Source organism: Malus sylvestris, chromosome 17, assembly GCF_916048215.2.
Source record: "Malus sylvestris chromosome 17, drMalSylv7.2, whole genome shotgun sequence".
NCBI classification, from domain to species: Eukaryota; Viridiplantae; Streptophyta; class Magnoliopsida; order Rosales; family Rosaceae; genus Malus; species Malus sylvestris.
This window is the reverse complement of record NC_062276.1, coordinates 21,250,089-21,270,952: the sequence shown is the minus strand read 5'-3', so window position 1 is coordinate 21,270,952 and position 20,864 is coordinate 21,250,089. Positions and strand designations below refer to the sequence as shown.

The 20,864-nt window shown below is 37.9% G+C and overlaps 1 protein-coding gene and 1 pseudogene across 1 annotated transcript; one reads left to right on the top strand and one right to left on the bottom strand.

Annotated features, from left to right (window-relative positions):
• The first annotated feature begins 10,620 nt into the window (after positions 1 to 10,620).
• On the top strand, positions 10,621 to 12,336 carry LOC126609780 (clavaminate synthase-like protein At3g21360; annotated as a pseudogene).
• LOC126609777 (lysM domain receptor-like kinase 3) lies at positions 12,169 to 18,202 on the bottom strand. Its single transcript, XM_050277705.1, has 11 exons — positions 16,906 to 18,202; positions 16,241 to 16,315; positions 15,207 to 15,500; positions 14,827 to 14,972; positions 14,624 to 14,713; positions 14,437 to 14,542; positions 14,078 to 14,229; positions 13,900 to 13,997; positions 13,674 to 13,821; positions 13,110 to 13,217; positions 12,169 to 12,646 (listed from the first exon to the last, which is right to left on the bottom strand). Exons 1-11 carry the CDS (start codon positions 17,504 to 17,506, stop codon positions 12,482 to 12,484), a joined length of 1,983 nt encoding a protein of 660 aa, XP_050133662.1. The 5' UTR covers positions 17,507 to 18,202; the 3' UTR covers positions 12,169 to 12,481.
• Positions 18,203 to 20,864: the final 2,662 nt, after the last annotated feature.

Below are 20,864 nucleotides of genomic sequence, written 5' to 3'. Positions count from 1 at the left end.
GAGCATCTTAACCGGATTAGCAACAACCTTCGGATGATAACGAGATAAGTTAGTGAATCTCCTATAATACTCATTCGCTGTCATCTTCCCCTGCTTTAATTGAGTAAATTCTTGCTTTTTGCGATCAATATACTTATGGGGAATAAACCTTTTCTAAAACAACTGTTTAAACACTTCCCAGTCCGCAATTTCCTTTGGGGTCAGCTGATAAGATTCTTGTCTCCACCAGGATGTAGGTTTCAGACCCAAACACCAGGTAGTCATCTCGACCCATCTATTAGGAGGAAGATTCCCCTGACTCTGCATTACACGAAAAGTCTTCTTAACATGATTGATCCATTTCTCCGCTCCTTCGTGCCCTTCATTCCCCATAAAATGATTCAGCTTCAGATTATACACAGTATCAAGAGGTGTCATTTAAGGAGGATGAAGCGAAGACTGAATGGCATTAGCTATAACTTCCCCTAATTGAGCAATATCAGGGAAACTAGGCTCAACTGAGTAACGTGGCTTTCTAAGAGGCGGCATAGTTTTGACAGAAAACATCATAATGATTAAGATATTCATGAACTATACAGGATTGCTAAACCTAGGCTCTGATACCAAACTGACACACCCCGACCCGAATCAGGGCATGCTGGCTGTCACGTGAGGGTGACATAGCCATGTGCATAGTGTAGAAGCAATAAAGATAAAAGAGAATACGAATAAATGAAAACCAACTCATAAGAGTACTAGTTAAGACAAGTGCTAGAATATGTGTGAATACACAATCAGAGCGTGAGTAGCCTAAGTTCAATCCATAAAACAAGTACTAATTAAACGACACCCAAAGATGCCATACATTTGTGATAATCTGTCAGAACCTCCAATCAATCCTCGTGAGCCACCAACGGACAAGCTTATCTAAAACCTGGAAGGGCGCAAAACAAAAAGTGTGAGTGGGCAAAAACAAAGCTTTACAAAACCATTTCATTTATCAAATGCTTATGCCATGCCATAATATAAAATAGAATAAGTAACTCAGGTGAAAATAAATTCATGGATAAATAACATATTAGCCGGAACCCCTGTAGAGGTCTGTACAGCTGAATTCATAGCTTATTAGTCAATCTAGCCGAAGTCACCGTAAGTGACCTATACGGCACTACACTGCACATGAGTCGGAACCACTGCAAAGGTTTGTACGACAAGACTGGGTGTAATATAGTTATGCTCAATACTATGCTCTTATGATAGCTATGCGATAAATCGCTAGTCACCTACGAGTCGGAACCACATATGATGGTCTGTACGACAAGATTGTGCACCTAAATTGGATCCAATGTGAGCATATGGTGCGGGAGGTGACATTATAAATAGGCCTGTACTATATCTCTAGCTAAATCACAATCACCCGGGGTGTAGGTTTATGAGCTCTCAATCACGTGTCACATTATCAATATCTCATATAACAAAACAATACTCACCTGGTACTTACCTGAGCGTCCACAGTACCAATTCATATTATGCATCATATACTAATTCATATGCTGAATATAAATGTATATGCATGGCATTTCAAAGCATACTTTCATTTAAACACTTTTCTGGGAAAATATCAAGTATATAAATATATAATGAAAACCAAAAGCCCACTCACTGATATTTCGAAGGGTCGTAGCCCCCGAGCAGCCCTTGACTGCTGATAGGAACATATTTATGCGACTTAGTTAGCTTGTTCTTGTGTATTTGTGTTCTTATTTCTTAGTTAATTATGTATTTTAAGCTATTTTCATGTGTTTGTAGGTCATAATAACAAAGTTGGCAAGAAAGTGCATTTTGGAGCATTTTTGAGCCAAGATTGGATAGTGCAAGCATGGAGACATGAGGATGGACATTTTTGAAGATTTGAAGGCTAGAAATCAACATGTGTGTGTGCAAGTGTGTTCCTACAACTCCAAACATCCATCCACTACACCCATTACATCCACTCATTACCAAACATCCATCCACTACACCCATTACATCCATTCATTACCAAACATCCACCCACTACACCCATTACATCCACTCATTACCAAAACACTCACCCACTACACCCACTCATTACCACAACACTCACCCACTACACCCATTACATCCACTCATTACAACTCCATACACTCCTCTCCCTAGCCTATAAATACATCCACTGATGTGAAATAATCCAACACGTAAATTAAACCCTCTTTTTATCAATTGTAGCAAAGTATGTAAGTAGGGATCGTTCTAGGCCGGGGATTAGGAGGGATTGCTAAATCACTTAAAACTGACTCAAAAACATAAAAACAAAGTTTAAAACACTAAACTAGACTCAAAGAATGCAAAACTAGACTTTAAAACACTAAAACAAACCAAAAGACTCAAAACAGCAAGTAAACACTCAAAACTGCTTTAAAAACACTTTCTGGATAGTTTTGAGCACTAAGGAAGAATTTGGACGAAAATATGTTATAACTTGACTCAAGACACTTAAAAACACAAACTAAATCACTTTCTAACTAATATGACACTTCAAAATAAAGGGGGAATTAGTTTTGACGAATTTGAAAATAAAATAAAACTTTGTAAACTAAAACAGATTTTAAAATGAATTTGGATGATTTGAATGGATGGAAAGCTAGCTAAGGGGTTCTTCTCCACACATGTTATACTTGCAAACAAAACGATTTCCAATTGCTTTTCAATAAACCATGAATTCCCAACGCCCCAGATTAACCGTGAACTGCACTAATTAACCCTCAAATTTTCCTCAAGTTATTGAATTGGATGAATTGCATACGACAACTCAAAACATTCCTCACACGTTCCCTGCATGAACTGCATAACAAAGATACAAGCAAAGATCATTAAGTTCTATGAAAATCATAAGCATTGGCGAGACACTCGTTACTATGAACTGCATGAAACTTATGCCAAGAATTCACTTAACACGATTGTGATCAACAACCTTTACTACTTGTGAATATAAGTTCGTAACGATTAGGTGAAACTCCCTTATACTCTCGCATCAAATTCATGCATGCAAATTAAGTGTCGACCCTCAACCAACATACACAAATCAGTTTTAATTCTTGTAGATAAGCAAATTGAATTCACAACTTATGAAACGCAATTGAAAGTAATCAAATTATATAGCAAGCATAAACATGGTTTTGAATCCCCCTTAGCCAAGGGGGGGTTTAGTTCCTCATACGCACAAAGCAAAGATAAACAAGTTTAAACATTAAAATCCAAAGAAAGAAAACACCTAGAATGCTCCAACTTGGCAGCAGGTGCATCCAAGATTCCTCCTTCCTCCTTGTTGCGGCAGAGAAGTTGTGGACAGGTTTTAGGTGGTATTCGTGGTGTAGAATGGATGGGGAATGGTATAGAAAGGTTTAGGGTTGATGGGTGGTGCGGCAAGGGGTGTTTAGGGGCAAGAATTATGGAGAATGGTGGTGGAAGGGTGCGGCAGAGAGCAAGGGTGATTTCTGGCATGAATTGATGTGTATGAGAGGTGGTTTCTCAGCCAAAGGGTTAATATGAGTATATATAGGCACTTAAAACCCTAGGGGAATCAGATATGGACTTGTATAATTAAAACCCATCAGGAAAAGGCTTAAAACAATCAGATTTTGAATGGGAAAAGGCCTCCTAGGTGCAGCAGGTAAACGATAAGGTGGATAAGGCTTCTAGAAAGGCAAGGAAATCAGATTTCTAGAAGGGAATACGTGCGGCACTAAGGGATAAGGCTGATTGTGAAGGGATAAGGTGTCCTAAAGTGTTTAGGACTCCTCATTGGAGCTGAAATCTTTGTACATTAGGATTAGGAAAGTTTGTCTTTGTCAATCCTTCATCATCTTGGATTCCTTTTCCTTCTTGGACTTGGAAAACTTCTTTGTTGCTGAAACTTGATGCCATTTGGATTTAACTTTCCTACTTCAAGTAGGAAACCTTGTTTCAGTAGGAAACTTCATTCGTCTAGGAATCCATCTTCAATTAGGAATCCTCGATTGATTAGGACTTCTTCTTAGACTAGGATTTCTTCTTCAATTAGGCACTTTCCTACTTCAACTAGGAATCCTTGCTCAAGTAGGAAACATCATCTTCAAATCTTCAATTTCGTCCAAACCCTTGGCTCCAAATATGTGAAATCCATTCCAAGCTCCATTTTGCTCCAAAAGGCTCCAAATTGCATCTTTTTATGTAATATGCCCTTAAAACCTGAAAACACATGAAACTAGCTTAAAAGACTTCTTTAACTAAGAAAATATAACGAAAATGCATAAGAACTAGCTAACTAAGGCGCATAAATATGCTCCTATCATCCACCCTTCACCATAATTTGGGGGGCCATCATCCAAAGACACTACATTTCACATCTCACAACTTCATTCACAAACACAATTTCCTAGCCGTGCAAATCCATTCCATCCATATATCCATACACATCCTAGACACTTGTGCTACAACAAGGTGGTGAAAACAAAGGTCCTTGGCGTTTCAAGCTTGGAACTTTGGAGCGCTTTAGGTGTACTTCGTTCTTGCTTTCAATGTCTACTTTGTTATTTTCTAATTTTGTTGCAATTATGAGTGGCTAAACCCTATTTAGTTAGGGGGAAGTTTGAAGCCATGAACATGCTTGAGATTTGAATTGATTTCTTCCAATTGTGATTTGATAAATTGTGATTGCAATTCAATTATCTATTTTATTCATAACTGATTCTTGTATGTTTATTAAGGATGCATACTTAGGTTTCATGCATGAATTAGATGCTAGAATATAAATGAGTTTCACCTAATCGTTACAAGTTTATATTCATGAGTAGTGAAGGTTGTTTATCACAATCGCGTTAATTGAATTCTTGGCAATTGTATCATGCATTCATAGTTATAATTGCCTCGTCAATACTTATGATTTTCATTGAACGTAATGATCTCTGATTGTATCACTATTATGCATTCATATAGGGGACTTTTAGAGAATGATTTGGGTTGTCGCATGCATTCATCCAATTCAATGAGTAAAGGAAAATCTGAGGGTTAATTTGTGCATCACGGTTAATCTGGGGTGTTGAGCATCATAGTTTATTGAAAAGCAATTGGAGATTGATTTGTATGCAAGTGTGTCATGTGTGGAGAAAGACCTTCTAGCTAGCCCATCATCCATCCAAAACAACCAATTTCGTGCAAATCTGTTTAGTTCTAGTTTCTGTTTTGTTTTACTTTATTTTCGTCCAAAACCCAATCCCCCTTTACTTTAGTGTGTCTAATTAGTTAAAATTTGTTTTAGTTTGTGTTTTTAAGTGTTTTGAGTGTATAGAGTCTAGTTAAGTTTTTTTAAATTTCTTTTTGTAAGTCAATTTAGTTTAGATTAGCAATCTCTCCTAATCTCCGGTCCAGAACGATCCCTACTTATGCATATACTACAATTGTCAAAAAATGATTTAATTTGAGTGCTTAACTTTCATCGCATCAACTGCGCTCGTCCTTAGGATAGGTTTTCCCTATATACGAAACAACTAAATAAACGTTAATTAAAGCACATAGACAAAACTAGTTAATAACTTCTCATACATTGCTCAAATAGGATGTTTGAATATACCAACGTGATCTACACAACCTCACGAACATCCCCATATTTTTAGAAAAAAATTTCGACCACCCACGCGCCGCCACGCGTCGACCAAGGCACGGCCAGACGCGCCCCCACGCGCAGGTAACCCTGATGGAAACCTAACTGCCGTTAGGAATATTCCATGGAATATTTCGTTAAAACCTTAACAGACGTTAACGGCATTACCTTTTGCAGTTAGAATATTTCGTCAGATTTGATGGAATATGCTCCTTCGTCTTCCTCAGCTCGTCGGAGTCCGATGCCGGTGACCTCTGCGTTGCCGATTTATGGAAAATAATAAAACCTTCATTTATCACTCAATTTTCCACCAAAATTCATGAAACTTGAAGCAAATTGAAGCTTAGGACGAATAGAATACAACCATACCTGTTTTGGGACCTAAAATCCACGGAAATTTGTCGGTGGACCTTCGATAATCCGGTCAAACTTCAAATGCATCTATCTCAACTTCCCGACGTCCAAATTATGTCATTTTTCTTCTCCGAGCTTCGTGGAAGGGTCCCTAAGCTTCCTATAAGCTTGAAATCTTTTAAAAATTGTGCATTTATGACTGCATGAACAATACCTCAAAATTGGAATCTTGGGTTCTCGGGTTTTCTAAGCTTTCCCTTCCTATAAATGGTACGAATGGACTCAGGAGCCTACAATGAACTCAAAGGTCATATTCTCCTCGTCGATCTGTGCCTAAATGGAATGGTTCGAGAATTGTCCGTACGCTTGTACGGACGTTGCAGAAAATCGAGAGAGGGAGGATAGAGAGTGTACACAGGGAAATGGATAGGTGTGTGTGTGGTCCTAGTTGGTTACTAACCCACAAAACAAAGTAACAAGCCTAAGTCTTTTTCCAAGAACTTAGGAAATATTAGAATTGTCCAACTTAAGTACATAATACACACAACATACTTTAACGTCCAAGGGTAAATTAGTAACTTCCACATTCGAGACCAATTAATATTACAACATTTCAGAACGGGCTGTGACTGTATTTGAAGACCGATTCCGAACCGAAATTTCGGTATTCTCAATTTTTTGGATTCACAAAATATTTATGGTATTTCGAGATGGTTCAGTATTCCCAAATTTCATACAAATTGAAATACCAATCATTTATGCCAAGTCAAATTAACATGCAACCAAAAGAAAATAAGTAACAAACCCAAAAAAAAAAAAAAAAAATTGAAGTTATAAACCTAATATGTTCGAAAACTAACAATACAATTTTTTTGATTTCGTGTTGAAGAAATATACATGTTTGGTTGAGAAGCAGCAATGCAGGGTGAGTGTGTGTGTGGGAGGTTCGTACTTACAAATGTGGCGATAAAGAGTTATGGTTATTACCTGTAAACCACACTTACTAGAAGTTAGCAACAATTTAAATGTAATATATATAATATTTATTTTCGGTTCGATATGGGATTACTAAAAATTTGAGGAGACAATACCGATTCCTGTACTGAAATTTCGATATTGGTTCGGTTTTTGGTTTGGGATCAGAATTTTATTGGTTTGGGATTGAGATTTTTTTTGTTTGGTTTGGGAATTTTCGGGATTTTTTTCCAACCCTAAGTAAAGGTCGTCTTGTTAGTGAAGCTTATGTAGGGTTCCTATCTCTTTGTGTATGTGAGTGTATATATCCTAGGTCACAATTTCACGAGCAGTGACTCTACTCTGAACTCTGAAGTCAGTTTCGTCTCCAACTTTGCTTGCTCATGAGGATAAAGCTTACTTGCGGGTTTGCTAGATTTGACTGTGATTCTTTTTAACACATTCATTTTGGTCATTGGCCAGAGACACATTTTTCACAAATCTGAGCTAGAAGTGGCCTATAACTTTTTGGCTGAAGATGAACTAACTTGCGCTATGTGGCCTATAACTTGAGCTTAAGGGGAGGGATCCCCATTTTTTGAAAAAAATGGGGATTATGTGTGGGGCCCACTTCACATCTAATTTCAACGATCCGAACCGTCTATTTTGTTAGTCTCGATTCATAGATCATCCTTGCAAAATATTAGCTAAATTGGAAATGTTTAAGATATCTAATTGGGTTCAAGGAAATGAACGAATACTTTGTTATATAAGAAAATATGAAATTTGATATTGATAATTAAATAGGCAAATGGTTTCGGATTGAATTGAATTTTTGCAAGGATGATCTATGAATCGAGACTAACAAAATAGACGGTTCGGATCGTTGAAATTTGATGTGAAGTGGGCCCCACACCTAATCCCCATTTTTTTGCCTCCCCTTAAGCTCTCTGTTATCTCTCAACGTTAAACATAAGCCTTATACCGAATTTTTTTTTTGTTTTTTTGGAAACACAATGTGATATTTTATTCAAAATTATTTTTAACTTTTGTATAAGAAAATTGGTGTGAAAAGCTAGTATAGTCAACTCGCTCAATGACAAAATATTTTTTTTCGCTTGTAAGTGAAATTTTTTAAATCTCATGACAATTACACTTAACGGTCGAACCTACAACAACATGATAACTCACTAACTTGAAATGTCAAAATTGAAGCTTCTGACCAAAAGACATGAGAAATGTCAAATTGAACCTAGACACAATTCTGGACTAAAAAGACCCACCCAACACAGCTCCATATTATTTCACTCCCTAATGGCAACTCCAGCCCTCTCTAAGAGGCTGGCCCAAAGCCTAAAAAAATAGGCTGGCATCTAAAAAAACCCTTTCACCCTTAAAAATAGGCCACCCCAAAGTCCAAGCCAGTTTTTAGGTCAGCCAATAATGGGTTGAGGTAGAAACCGGCCTATCTGGCATCATGCTAATGCCAGCATGACATCAGCGGGCCACACAATTTTTTTTTTTTGCATTAGGTGAGTAAAAAACACATGCACGTGGGCGTGCATCCCCAACTAGATTACAATCACCGGGCCCACTTACAAGCGCACTAAAGGGGCTGGGACATGGGCCACGTGGCTAAGCCTCGGCCGTTGGATTTCCAACAATTAGTTTTCTGAACCGTTGGATTTCCAACGATAAAAAAAAATTTGAAATTCAAACCCAATGACTAGTGATGTGGCAAGATATAGACCGTGTCCAATTCGGCCAATTTTTTTTTTATAAAAAAGGAAAATGTCAAGAATTGTTACCATTGGCCACGTGTTCAATTTGGGGCTGTTGGATTTCAATGCAACAGTCCAGATTAATTAACTAATAAAAATTATTAAAAATTGTTTAGAATTTTTTTAATTTTTTTCTATAAATACCTAACCATTACTTCCATCTTACACCACATTTCAATATTTTCAATATTTTTAATCAAAGCTTGGCGTGACAAGATTGGTTAAAAATCATATCTGAAATTAAAAATAAATTTATTTTTTATTATTTTATAAAAAAATTAATAATATTTTAATACAAATTGAATAGACTTTAGACCAACTTATTTTTTAAGAATAGAGATATATTTGGCTAATTACTATTTATTTGAGTCAATTACTATTCATTTGGATGAATTAAATGGACGAGCTAGCTCATTGTTTTAGAGGCGGACTTACTCTAACCCAGTTTACCAACTCACCCCGACACTGCAAGCCGGCTCGTCAACCCAATTGCCACCCCATACCAAAGAGGCACCATGTGTTTGCACCAAAAATATACCCATTTTTACTTATTTGGGCAATTTGGGTAAAATATGAGATTTGGAGGGTTAATGAGCAAGAAGACTAATCTGGAGAGATATTTGATGCAAGTGGGATAGATTTTACACTATAATGTTGTTTCTCCTATTTGTTTGGGTCGTGGAGGTTTGTCTAGCCTTTGTTTAATCAAAGATAAAGTGCATGCTTTTTCATGCAAGTGGATGAAAAGTCACCATGCATGCTTTCTGGCAAGAATATGTGAAAGAAGTCATCTTACTTATTTTAATTGTTAGTTTATTACAAGTGGGAAAACATGTGATGAAAGCATGTGGTGGAAATGCAAGTTCCCCTTTTAATATTATTTCTCCATGCAAGTTGGCAAGTGAAATACAAACTGCCCAAGCAATGGAATACAAACTGCCCAAGTTTCTTTCGGGCAGGTGCAATGTCTTCAGCAGGGGGTTTCCTCCTGACCTCTACATAAAGGAGCACAAGCACAAGGATTGAGGACACTCAAAACAACCAATCAAAACTCTACTCAAATTAGCTCATCAGCTTCCTTGTAGACATTTATTTTTAGCCAAGCATCCTTTGCTTTTCTTGTTTATTAGCTCTGCTACTCACTTGTAGTATCGATCTGATTTGTAGCTTTTATGTACTCATTTCCAATCATATAAATTACAAGCAATCTGCAATATTAGTCACTTTCCTCTGTCATTTATATTTCCAAGCAACCTTATCATTTACATATTGTTCTATCTCTCCATATAAGTAAAGTCCTTATTTTTAAGGCAAACAAAGAACCTTAATTTGAGCAACTCCCACTCAAATGACATAGGCCCCGTTTGGGATTGAGGTGATTTTAAAAAAAGCTACTGTGAAAAAAAGCTGAGGGTCATTTTTGTGTTTGGTAAACTGAAAAAAAATGGCTTATTTTGGAAGCTGCTGTGAGAATAAGCTGAAAATCAAAGGAAAAGCTGAAGCTGCTATTTGCTGCTTTGAAAAAAAGCCAGTTTTTTCAAAGCACACGGAGCTACAGTGCTCCTTTAATGAAAAGACACACTATCATCCTGCTTTTTTTTCCAAAAGCACTTTCACAAAAAAATTTACCAAACACTCTACTGGCTTTATTTCACAGCCGCTTATTCTCACAGCACAGCCGCTTATTCTCACAGCAGCTTTTTTTCAAAGCACAGCAATACCAAACCAGCCCATAATCTCTTAATTTGAAGTCAAAAGGCGCAACCTCAATCATTCAAATCCCGTCTACTAGCGGCATCTAGTAGTGGCACGCCCGCACCTACCAATCTCGTATGTGAAGGAAATCCCCGACTTGCCCGCAAGGCCCCATGGCGGATTTAGGGAGCGAACACCATGGCTGGTACCTTGGTGGAAACCCCAATTTCACAGCAGAAGCTCAACGGCGGAAGCTAATTCCCGGTAGTTATATCTTCGCCTCTGGCATCACCAAAACCATCGAAGCCGAAAAGCCCTACCTGAACGCCCAGCTCCGAAAATTGGGGGCCGTACTCTTTAGGCCTTCGGCTTCGAGGAGCTTCCCTATGTGGGCGGAGCCGCTTCTCAAACCAACGTCGTGGGTCGGGTTTTTATCGCCAACGAGTCCCCGTCCGACCAGAAGATTCCATTCCACCACGAAATGGCTCAGGTATATTCTCATTGCACGGCGCCTGTGGTGTGGTGTTTTTATGACATGTCGTTTCAGGTGCCGGAGTACCCATCCAAGCTGTTTTTCTTCTGTGAAGTGGAGCCTGGAAGTGGGGGAGAAACTCTGATTGTTCTGAGCCACATTGTGTACGAGAGGATGAAAAAGCAGTACCCGGAGTTCGTCGACAAGTTGGAGGAGCACGGGTTGTTATATAACCGGGTTTTGGCGAAGACGACGATCCTTCTTCTCCAATCTGCCGTGGCTGGAAGTCCACCTTCTTGACCAAAGACGAGCATAGCTGAGCAAAGGTATTGCTTCAAATTGTACAAACTCCACTTCACTTTAGCTGTACAATGGGTAATTTTTCAGTGCTCTTGCAACACTAACACCACGTGTCATCCCAAGGTGCTGACACATTTTTCAGTGTGATCGTAACACTAACACCACGTTAGTAACGTAGTGTTACAAGCCCACCCAAAATGTATATATAAGACGTGTGCAATTATTAATATCTAAACTGCGTAAACTCTAGAAGGGTAAATCACATAAATTGAGTGAGTGTGTAACACCATGTCAACATGCCACCCAGGTAACATACATTCGTCCAATATGGAAATCAGATGAGCTCTCTACTAAAACTTTTGGCAGGGCTGCTAAGCTTGGCATGAAGTTGGAATGGTTGGATGATGGAGTGAAGTCAATCATGAGACCAATCCCTGCCATCAAATATAACAGCACAACGCAGCGCAAGATTTGGTTCAACAGCATGGTGGCAGCATATACCCGCTGGAAAGATGCAAGGAACGACCCTGTAAAGGCCGTCACTTTTGGAGATGGCAGCCCATTGCCTGCGGATATCATCCATGACTGCTTGAAAGTTCTTGAAGAGGAAAGCGTTGCCTTCCCTTGGAGCAGAGGCGATGTTTTAGTGCTCGATAACTTGGCTGTCCTTCACTGCCGGAAATCCTTCGCTCCACCTCGCAGAGTCCTAGCTTCGCTCTGCAAATAGTTTAGGTCTACAGGTTTCAGTTTCTCTTCGTAACTTTTACTGATATTTTTGTGGATGTTTCCTTGAATTCGAAGTATATACTAGACGCTTTCATCCACTCGAACGGCTGGATTTTGAAGAGCAAATCGGACGTAGAAACGAGACACTGAATTTCAACGTAGAAGCTCAAGGCTTTCTAGAAATTGAAGATGAAAACTTGCTACGCCACACTATATGTAGGGGTATAACAGAAAATCCATGTTAAAAGTAAGATAAAAGTTTCAACTGTAGATAACTTATATAATTAAGCTACTGAAAGCTTTACTTGTAATACAAGGAAACAACCCTTCCTCAGCTCCTCCATCTAATTTTACATTAAATCAAAAAATTCCCACAAATGACAATACAAAGAATAAAACATTAAACGGGGAAAAAAGAGGACCGAACGAAGAAGCCACTACAAATACCACCAGCTTATGACTACGTATGTGCCGCTATACACACATAATGATACAGATAAACGAGGGGCAAAAGAATGAAATATTGTAAGGCATCGGGTTGAAAAGGAATTTGCGGTTTCACTATCTTCCCTGAACAAGGCCACTGAATACCTGGCTGTTCCCTGCAAGAGTAGCTTCCCACTCCACTGAGGATAGGAGGATCTGTGATAGAGAAATCACAACTCCTTTCATGTCAGGCCGTAGGATGGGGTCCTCATCTACACATTGCTTTGCTATCATGGCCACCTGTGTAATGAGTTACGCCAACAAGAAGAAATGTACGCGTTACTGATGAACATTGAAATACGACTTCAAAATTAACCTATCGTTTGTTTTGTATACTTTGACAATATAATTACTTGTGAGAGAGGTGTGAAGTATTAACAGCCACTTTCTGTAGCATGATAACTTGATTAACAAAGCTCAGGATGACTTAAAAACAATGTCACATTTCCATATTCAAGCTGATGGATCAATTCTAGTATAATTTACTTTCAACTTATGATTCTCTCACAGGTCGCGATCCCCATTCCTGCGGTCCATTGAAAGAATAAGCGCCACTTTATCACTCAGATTTTCATATAAATCAATTTAAATGTCAATTGTCATCAGAAAATTATAGCACTTTCTTGTACCAGAGAGGCACGGTCAGTAAAAGCAAGCAAAAATATTCATCAATCAATATGAGTTCAACAGGTGATTACTCTACCTTGAACAGGCAATCATGAGGATACAAGTCCATCATATTTGGATCAACGTAATCTTTCAAGTTTGACATGCTCGTGGAGTCTGGTGAAGTCCTTAGAGCTGTTTGCATCTGCATTCAACCAAAAATAGGGACGTGTCATACAAATAGAGCAAATAACAAGAATTCTTGCACTAGAAACATTTGCAACAGTAATAGAAAATATTTGGAAACTGTAAATCCCACAAAGGGATACGGAAAACCCAAAGGAGACTGAGTCACATGTCGATTTTTCTTAAGAGATGCAAAGTAAGTACAAAATGGAGGTGCAGTGGAATAACTAAAATCTAGCTTTTATTTCTCATTGAATGTTGTCAAGCGCATGGAGATTGCTTTGATTTTCCATAAGGGTAATATGCTAGGGAGACCAAATTTTTAAACCAAATTTGCAAACCAAATGATGTGCCACCAATATGAACAGGTAAAATCATATAAATTTGACTTACTCTTAAAAAATGTTACGCTCCAAAGGATCATTATATCGTTTATCTATTGAGAACAAAATTACGTCTCCTCAGCAGAACTTACAATTGACACCAGTGAACGTCTCTCAGAATTTTTTGTGGCTGTGCCTTCAGTTCGTATAACGGCCTCCTTCCCCGATATAAGCTCAAAAAGAACAACTCCAAAAGCATAAATATCACTTTTTGTAGTAGCACGACCGTCACTCAAGTATCTATGGAAGCAAGAGATATGAAATTAAAACTTGAACCTGTTGAAGACAGAGTAGTCAACTGCAAGTACGGTTACTTACTCTGGGGCCAGATAACCATATGTACCAACAACTTTGGTTACGGTAGCTTCTCCATCACTTGTTTTACCAAAAATTCTTGCCAACCCAAAGTCTGAAATCTAAAATACAAAGACAATAAGTGAAATGTATGAAATGTATAATGCACAACACAAATGGAATCACTACACTATCTTAGAACCTTTGCCCTGAAGGAACCATCAAGCAAGATGTTGCTTGTCTTGATATCGCGGTGGACATAATGAGTTTTAGTGTGCTCATGGATGTACTCGAGACCTCTAGCAGCATCAAGTGCAATCTGGACCCTCATGACCCAGGAAAGTGATGTATGACCTATAAGACAGTTTTAATCATACACAAAGATCAATAACATGTGCATGGCTCAACAACACAAAGTTCGCATAATTTTGGAAGATTATTAGCCAATTTTTAATACGCTTTAACCTGAATACGATTATGGGCCAAAGAAAGCAACAGGAAAGTAAAAAAACAAGACCTCCGGGCTAGCTTATGACATTTTAGTGTTACCATGCAACTTACCTTTGTTCTGAGGATCATGCAAATGGCTTTTAAGTGAACCTTTTTGGGCATATTCATATAGAAGGAAGAGCTCCTCGTCATTTGCTGTATAACCAATCAATTCTACCTTGAAATAATTAAATGCAAATAAAAGTCAGATTTCTAAAACATCCAAAGCAACAAGCTCCAAAACTACAATGAGACTTACCAGATTTGAATGATGAACCTTGCATAGAACTTTTATTTCTGCCAGAAACTCTTTAGTTTTTGTAGCGGTCATTCTTTTAATAGCAACTTCCTGGATAGAAGTCAAACCATTACCCACAAGGTGACAATTGTGTGACAAGGAAACTTACACTAGATGGTAAAAGAAAAAGTAAATTATGGGAAGCAAAGTAGAAATCTGCGAACCTGCTCACGGAGGAGGCCATAATACACGGAACCATATGTTCCATGGCCCAGAAGACGCGAATCAGAAAACCCATCTGTTGAGGAAAAAATATCTTCATATGTGAAAATGACAGGCTTCTCCACATCAAGTACATGACTGCCAATAGCTGCAACAAGTAACGGAGAGGATCAGTCCGACATTCCAAGATTAAGGAGGAAGACCACATTTTGGTATATAAAGATTGGATTAAGAAGCAGATTACACACGCACAACGTGCATTCTAAGTTCTCTTTTTTTCCTTATACAGAGAATACTCATCACTCATTTAGAAAGGCAGAACTTCGTAGTCAAACATGAGGAATAAATACAATTTGAGATAATATAGTTCAGACATTAAAACCTTTGGGGATAGTTGCCTGCTGACTGCTAGGATCTCCATTAGTTTGCTTCCAATCTGATGAGGTGCAACACATGTACCCACCCGAAGCACAACAAAAACTTGGCTTCCGAAGAACATGAAACCTAATTTGACCATCAGGATCTTTTGAACTACTTCTTTGTGCTTCAGTAAAGCAGCTTGATGACCTCAGGCAAACATATAAAACTATGCCTAATACGATCACAACAAGAATGATCCCTAAACTCCCTACAATCCATAAATATGGCAGATGCGCCTTATGATTCTCTTCATTTGCTGCAAACAAAAAGTAAACAACTTATTATAATGATTTAAAAGATGCAGTATTGTGCACTACGTCGTTCTTGAGTGGAAAAATCCAGGGAAATTAGAAAGGCAAGGGAAAGCTAAGAAGAAAGAGAAATAGGCGGGGATGCTTAAAAAACAGTTTGTTTCAAAGCATTAACAACTAATATTCTCATCGAACTAACAACATTGTCTGGAAACAAAATTTGCAACAGATTTTGTTGCCTGGAAAAAAAATTTGCAACAGATTTTGTTGCCTCTGCTCCTCCGTGCCTAAAGTGTGTGCAAAAGATTAGAAATGCATCACAATTAAAAAATGAAAACGAATTTCATGCATACTTACACGGCCATCTTTCTTCGCCTTCTTGACAATAATTTTAAACATTAAAAGTAACAGATTTACAATATAAATTAGCCAACATTTCTTCACAAGATCCCCATTGAGATATTGCATTGAGAATCTTAATTTGTTTCTGATCATCTTTCATTTTATTCAAGAAAGGCAGCATAAACTTGAATCTACGTCTCTAATGAAAAACACTTTATCATGTAAAACCCTTAATTGTTCTGCTACTGTGACGACTCCAATGTTTCCTCTACATTAAGGTCACCAAAATTTGACAATAAAAGAACTACTACCAAGGCAACCAGTTTTAGTTTTAATTTTGTGCATATTACATTAACAAAACTATCGGCTCGCCATTTCAAATTAAATTATCGTAATACCATACCTGAAACACTGGCATTGGATGGAGAAGGAACAGGAGCAGGAGAAATCGTCTCCAAAGGATACGGCTCACCAGGAACTAGAACCATGATAAAAAATCAAACAAATAAACTTACAACAATGGATTTAGCTCTAATCATAATGACCCAGGAACAGGAAGATCCATAAAAGAGATAGGAATACAAAAGAAAATTTAAACAAGTACTGATTCCCAATGGACCAATTTCTATTGAGCATCATCCATTCGCCTAGCAAACCAATGAATTTTTCCTTTTCATACCATACTTACACTTGATTGTAAGTATTAGCAGCAAAATTTGGTAAGGGTACAATCATGGTGATTTGATCATTGCTCCAGTAAACATGACATGATATCTCATTTAAAATTATTAATAAACTGATAGACCTGCACTATGCTTCCTCAGTTTCACTCAGTAATTCATCTCTAAATTCTACTACAATGTTCCCACAGTTTACCACACAAGTTTAACTGAATTGCATTTTTGATAACTTTGAACTAATCTAACCCGAAAGCAGATTAAAATGGACAGCTTTCCCTCACAGTATACCAACAATTATACCCAATAAACACCTCCACTAAATTACACAAACAGAGTAAATCATAACTAAATCACATGAACCCAAAAAATAAAGCAAAAAAAGACTCACCTGAATTCAAAGGAATGTAATACAGATGGCCAACAGTCACATTATCAGGATCACTAATCCCATTCACCTTCTCAATGCTATCCATGCTAACCCCGAACCGGCTAGCCAGAGACTCAATGCTATCCCCATCCCTCATCACATAACTCATCAGATAGTTCCACAACCCACTCGAACACCCACACATCAGCCTCAACGACACAACTGCGCCGTACCCGGCCCGCCTAGTGGTATTAGGCAGAAAAGTCAGCCCACCATAGGCCTCCATAACCATGTCATAAACATTCCCATCTGCAGATTTCACAGTAAACGTTGTGTTGGTTAAGTAACTCTTGATCCCCTCCGCACAAGAACAGTTCTTCTTCACAAACACGTAGCCCCGCCCGTCGCCGCCCTCAACGGTCACATCTTCCGGCAATACGTCGAACAGGCTCTGAATCACCGGCAGAGTCTCATTGGGTTCCGGCTTAAAGGCCAAAAAGGAGGTGCACAGGCGAGTTGTGTCCGTACAGTTCATGGGGCTTGGGGAGAAAGCTGTGGAAAGGGTAATTTGAAGGAGAAAAAGGTGTAAAAGTATTGGTATTGGATTCCATTGAAGCTTCATGGTCAAGAAAATTAGTTCAGAAAAAAAGGAAAAAGTTGAAGAATTGTGAAGTGGGTTGTGGAAAAAATGTTGGCTTGATCAATTGGTGGGGTGAGATCAAAGATTTGACAAATTGGGATCTGTTCAGCAGAATGATTGCAGTACATTGGTAGCAGAAAAAGAAAAACGGGGAAGAATTGGGAAGTGGGTTGTTCTAATTAGCTCAATTTATGGGTGTGGATTGTGGAAAAATGGTGTCTTGATCAATTGGTGGAGGGAGATCAAAGATTTGACGAACTGGGTTTTGTTCAGCACAGCAGAGTGACAGCAAGAACTTCGATGGAGAAGCACAAAGTTAAGCTACATTGATTTGATGGGTTTGGGAAGAAATAGTAAGACTTGTGGAGTGAGATCATGACACTGACAAACAAAGTCCAACTGCTGCTGAAATTAGTGTGAGTTGGTGATAAAAATTTATAGCTAAAATCTAAAAATGGGATCTTAATTTAATTGTAATCTTTTGTATATTTTAAGTGGTGATTTGGATTTGGAGTGAGAGAAAGATTCGGCAGGTTTTGGAGGAAATAGGAAGAATTTAGCAGCAAGAGTTTGGAAATGGAGGAATAAATAGGGAGGGTGGGGACTAAGGGATGGCAGGAAGGAAGGAAGAAGGGATTGCAAACAGAGCATTTGTGTTGAAAGCTCACTGATTGACAACTCTTTGGTTAAAATTTTGCATGCAACAGAATACGGTGTAAAAAAACAGAGTATACAGATTTGCAGAGAGCCACCCACCTGGGGATATTGTGGACCATTTGATTTTTCTGGGTTTTTGACTAAATTGCCCCTTTTATGGCTTCCTAATCTTTTCTTTTTCTCAATCAAAGAAAGGGAGGTAAAAAATATATTGGAAAATTGGAGCCTTTATTCACTTATTAAAAATAGAAGAGAGGTGATCTCAATAACTCATTATACTCAATTTTAGTTTGAAAATCCTATCTACTTTGACCAAGTTCAAATAAATTCAATAAAAACTTAGAAAAATTAGGCTAAAACTCTAGTTGTGTACATCAATTTGGTTGAGCTTGAATAACAAGTTATGAGGAATTGAGCATACTAAATTTGTGTCTAAATTAGGCTCGTATATCAAATTGTGCGGTCCAGTTGTAGTATCATGTTGAGGATTCAATTTCTATAATATAATTTGGTAAAGTTGAATTTACAACCTAGGGGGTGTATTGTATATGGTGTTTGATGGACTTTGCTTGTTTTTGAAATTTAGGTGTATTTAATACCACATTTTAAGGAGTCAATAAAAGTCACTCTGTATTGGATAAAGACTTTTATGACTCTAGAAAGTCTATGAAAATTTTGTGGCATTCAATTATGACTTTTTGCAAGTTACAGAATTCTAAGTGTACTTAAAATTTCATTGATTTTAAAGGATTTTATTAGACTTTGAGTGGTTATAGTAAGTTTATTGTCATTTCAAATCCAACATCCACCCTTAAAATTTTGATGGATTTCATTTTTTTTTTCATTTTGATAATATTCTCCACCATCCACTATAATGTAATGTTTATCCTTCCACCACCATGTCGCCACCACCACCTTACCGTGACCATCTCTCCAGCCCAACCGTCACCATTATCATGATCATCGTCACCACTATCATTGCCATGAGCACCACTCCATTGCCACTGCCACCTCCACTCCAGACCTCCTCGACTACTACCACCTTACCATGGCCGTCACCATTGTCCCATTTTCACCACCATACCACAACCTCCTATGACTACCTTTTTATTATCATCATCACCCCTACCATGATCACCAATGATATCATCTTTATCATGACCGCCACCTCTACCACCATCATCACTACTGCCCCAACCCTACTCCACCACCCCAACCCGCCACTATTTCCACCCGTATGATTATCGTAATGACCAAAGACACTACTTTACTACCAACATATTGCCAAAAATCACCACATGGCACTTCCACAATCTCATAAGACCATTTTGTCATGGTCATAATCATCATTTCAAATAGTGTGAAATATTTGAAAATAACAGTACTTTATTAATAGATTGGTTATTAAAAAGTCCATAACAATCCACATAACTCTATTATTCCATGATTAAAGTCTCAAAAACTCTATATTAGTCCATGTCGAATTCAATCGACATGCACATGGATTCTATGTAAGTGATGCAGTATATAATATTGAAAAAAGGGAACAAACTCTAGAACACAATAAATCCTTAATTTTTGTTGATTCTCATAGATGAGAATATCCAAGAACAAAGGAAACCTATGCCATGTTGATTCCTACAGAATACCCAAATTGATAGAACGAAAGAGAGTAAACTCTTACTTGTAATTTGACATCCAAAAGTTGTCTTGACAAATCTAGACTTACAATGATTTATAGTGTTCATCCCCCATCCCATGCATTGAACTCATCACCCAAATTAATTTGATGCATGAACCCAATTTATCCCAATACAATGAGCCTAGTACAAAATACTTATGATGGCTCTTAGATAATCCTAGTACATGGAATATTATTTAAGCCAAAATTACTTTTTAATGCACTGTATGGACTTCCTCGTACATGAATATCACAATTATTCATGTATGTAAATGCTACTTTCTCTACATCACCAAGTCAAGTATACTTCTTCAAAATCTATGTGTTCATAATTCTATGAAAATCCATCAAACTCAATATACAATTCATTCCCCCCTAAGCTTAAACTATATTCGATTTTGTTGATAGGGCTAATCGATGCTCTCTAACGCGCTCATAATTTAAATGAATTGGTGTTTAACCCCTCAAGGTTGTGGTCCTAGTTATGAAGGGCTACAAATTTTTGAATTAAGTCTATTCAAACATTTCATCATTTAGATTGATGTCTTTCACGGAAATTTTCTTTTGTTTGGTTCACATTGCAGCTAGACGAATTTTCCAGCCCAAACGCGGAAGCTTTTATATCGACGAGCACTGGAGTTATCGCATCCCATACTCGTAACTAGGCCAATGAGATGACCCATCGCCTTGCATGGTTCGCATTGAGGTGGAGGGATTTTGGTCGTGGTTCAAGGAACCACCGGTTTTGTTAGCTGATTTTTTTGTGATTGCATATAATGGTGAGGAGACTGGTCTTTGGTCTTCGGCCTCTTTTTGGTCTATTCTATTGTGTACTCAGCCCTTTTTTTTTTTTTCCTGAAACGAAATTCTATGGCTGCTCTTCAAAAACTTTTTTGTTTTTGTTTTAGATCGGATCACTTTAACCACAAGTTTAATTATTAAAAATTCTTGCATTGTCACGATGAGTTTGTTGGATTGCTCTTTAACTATTATTGATCATCA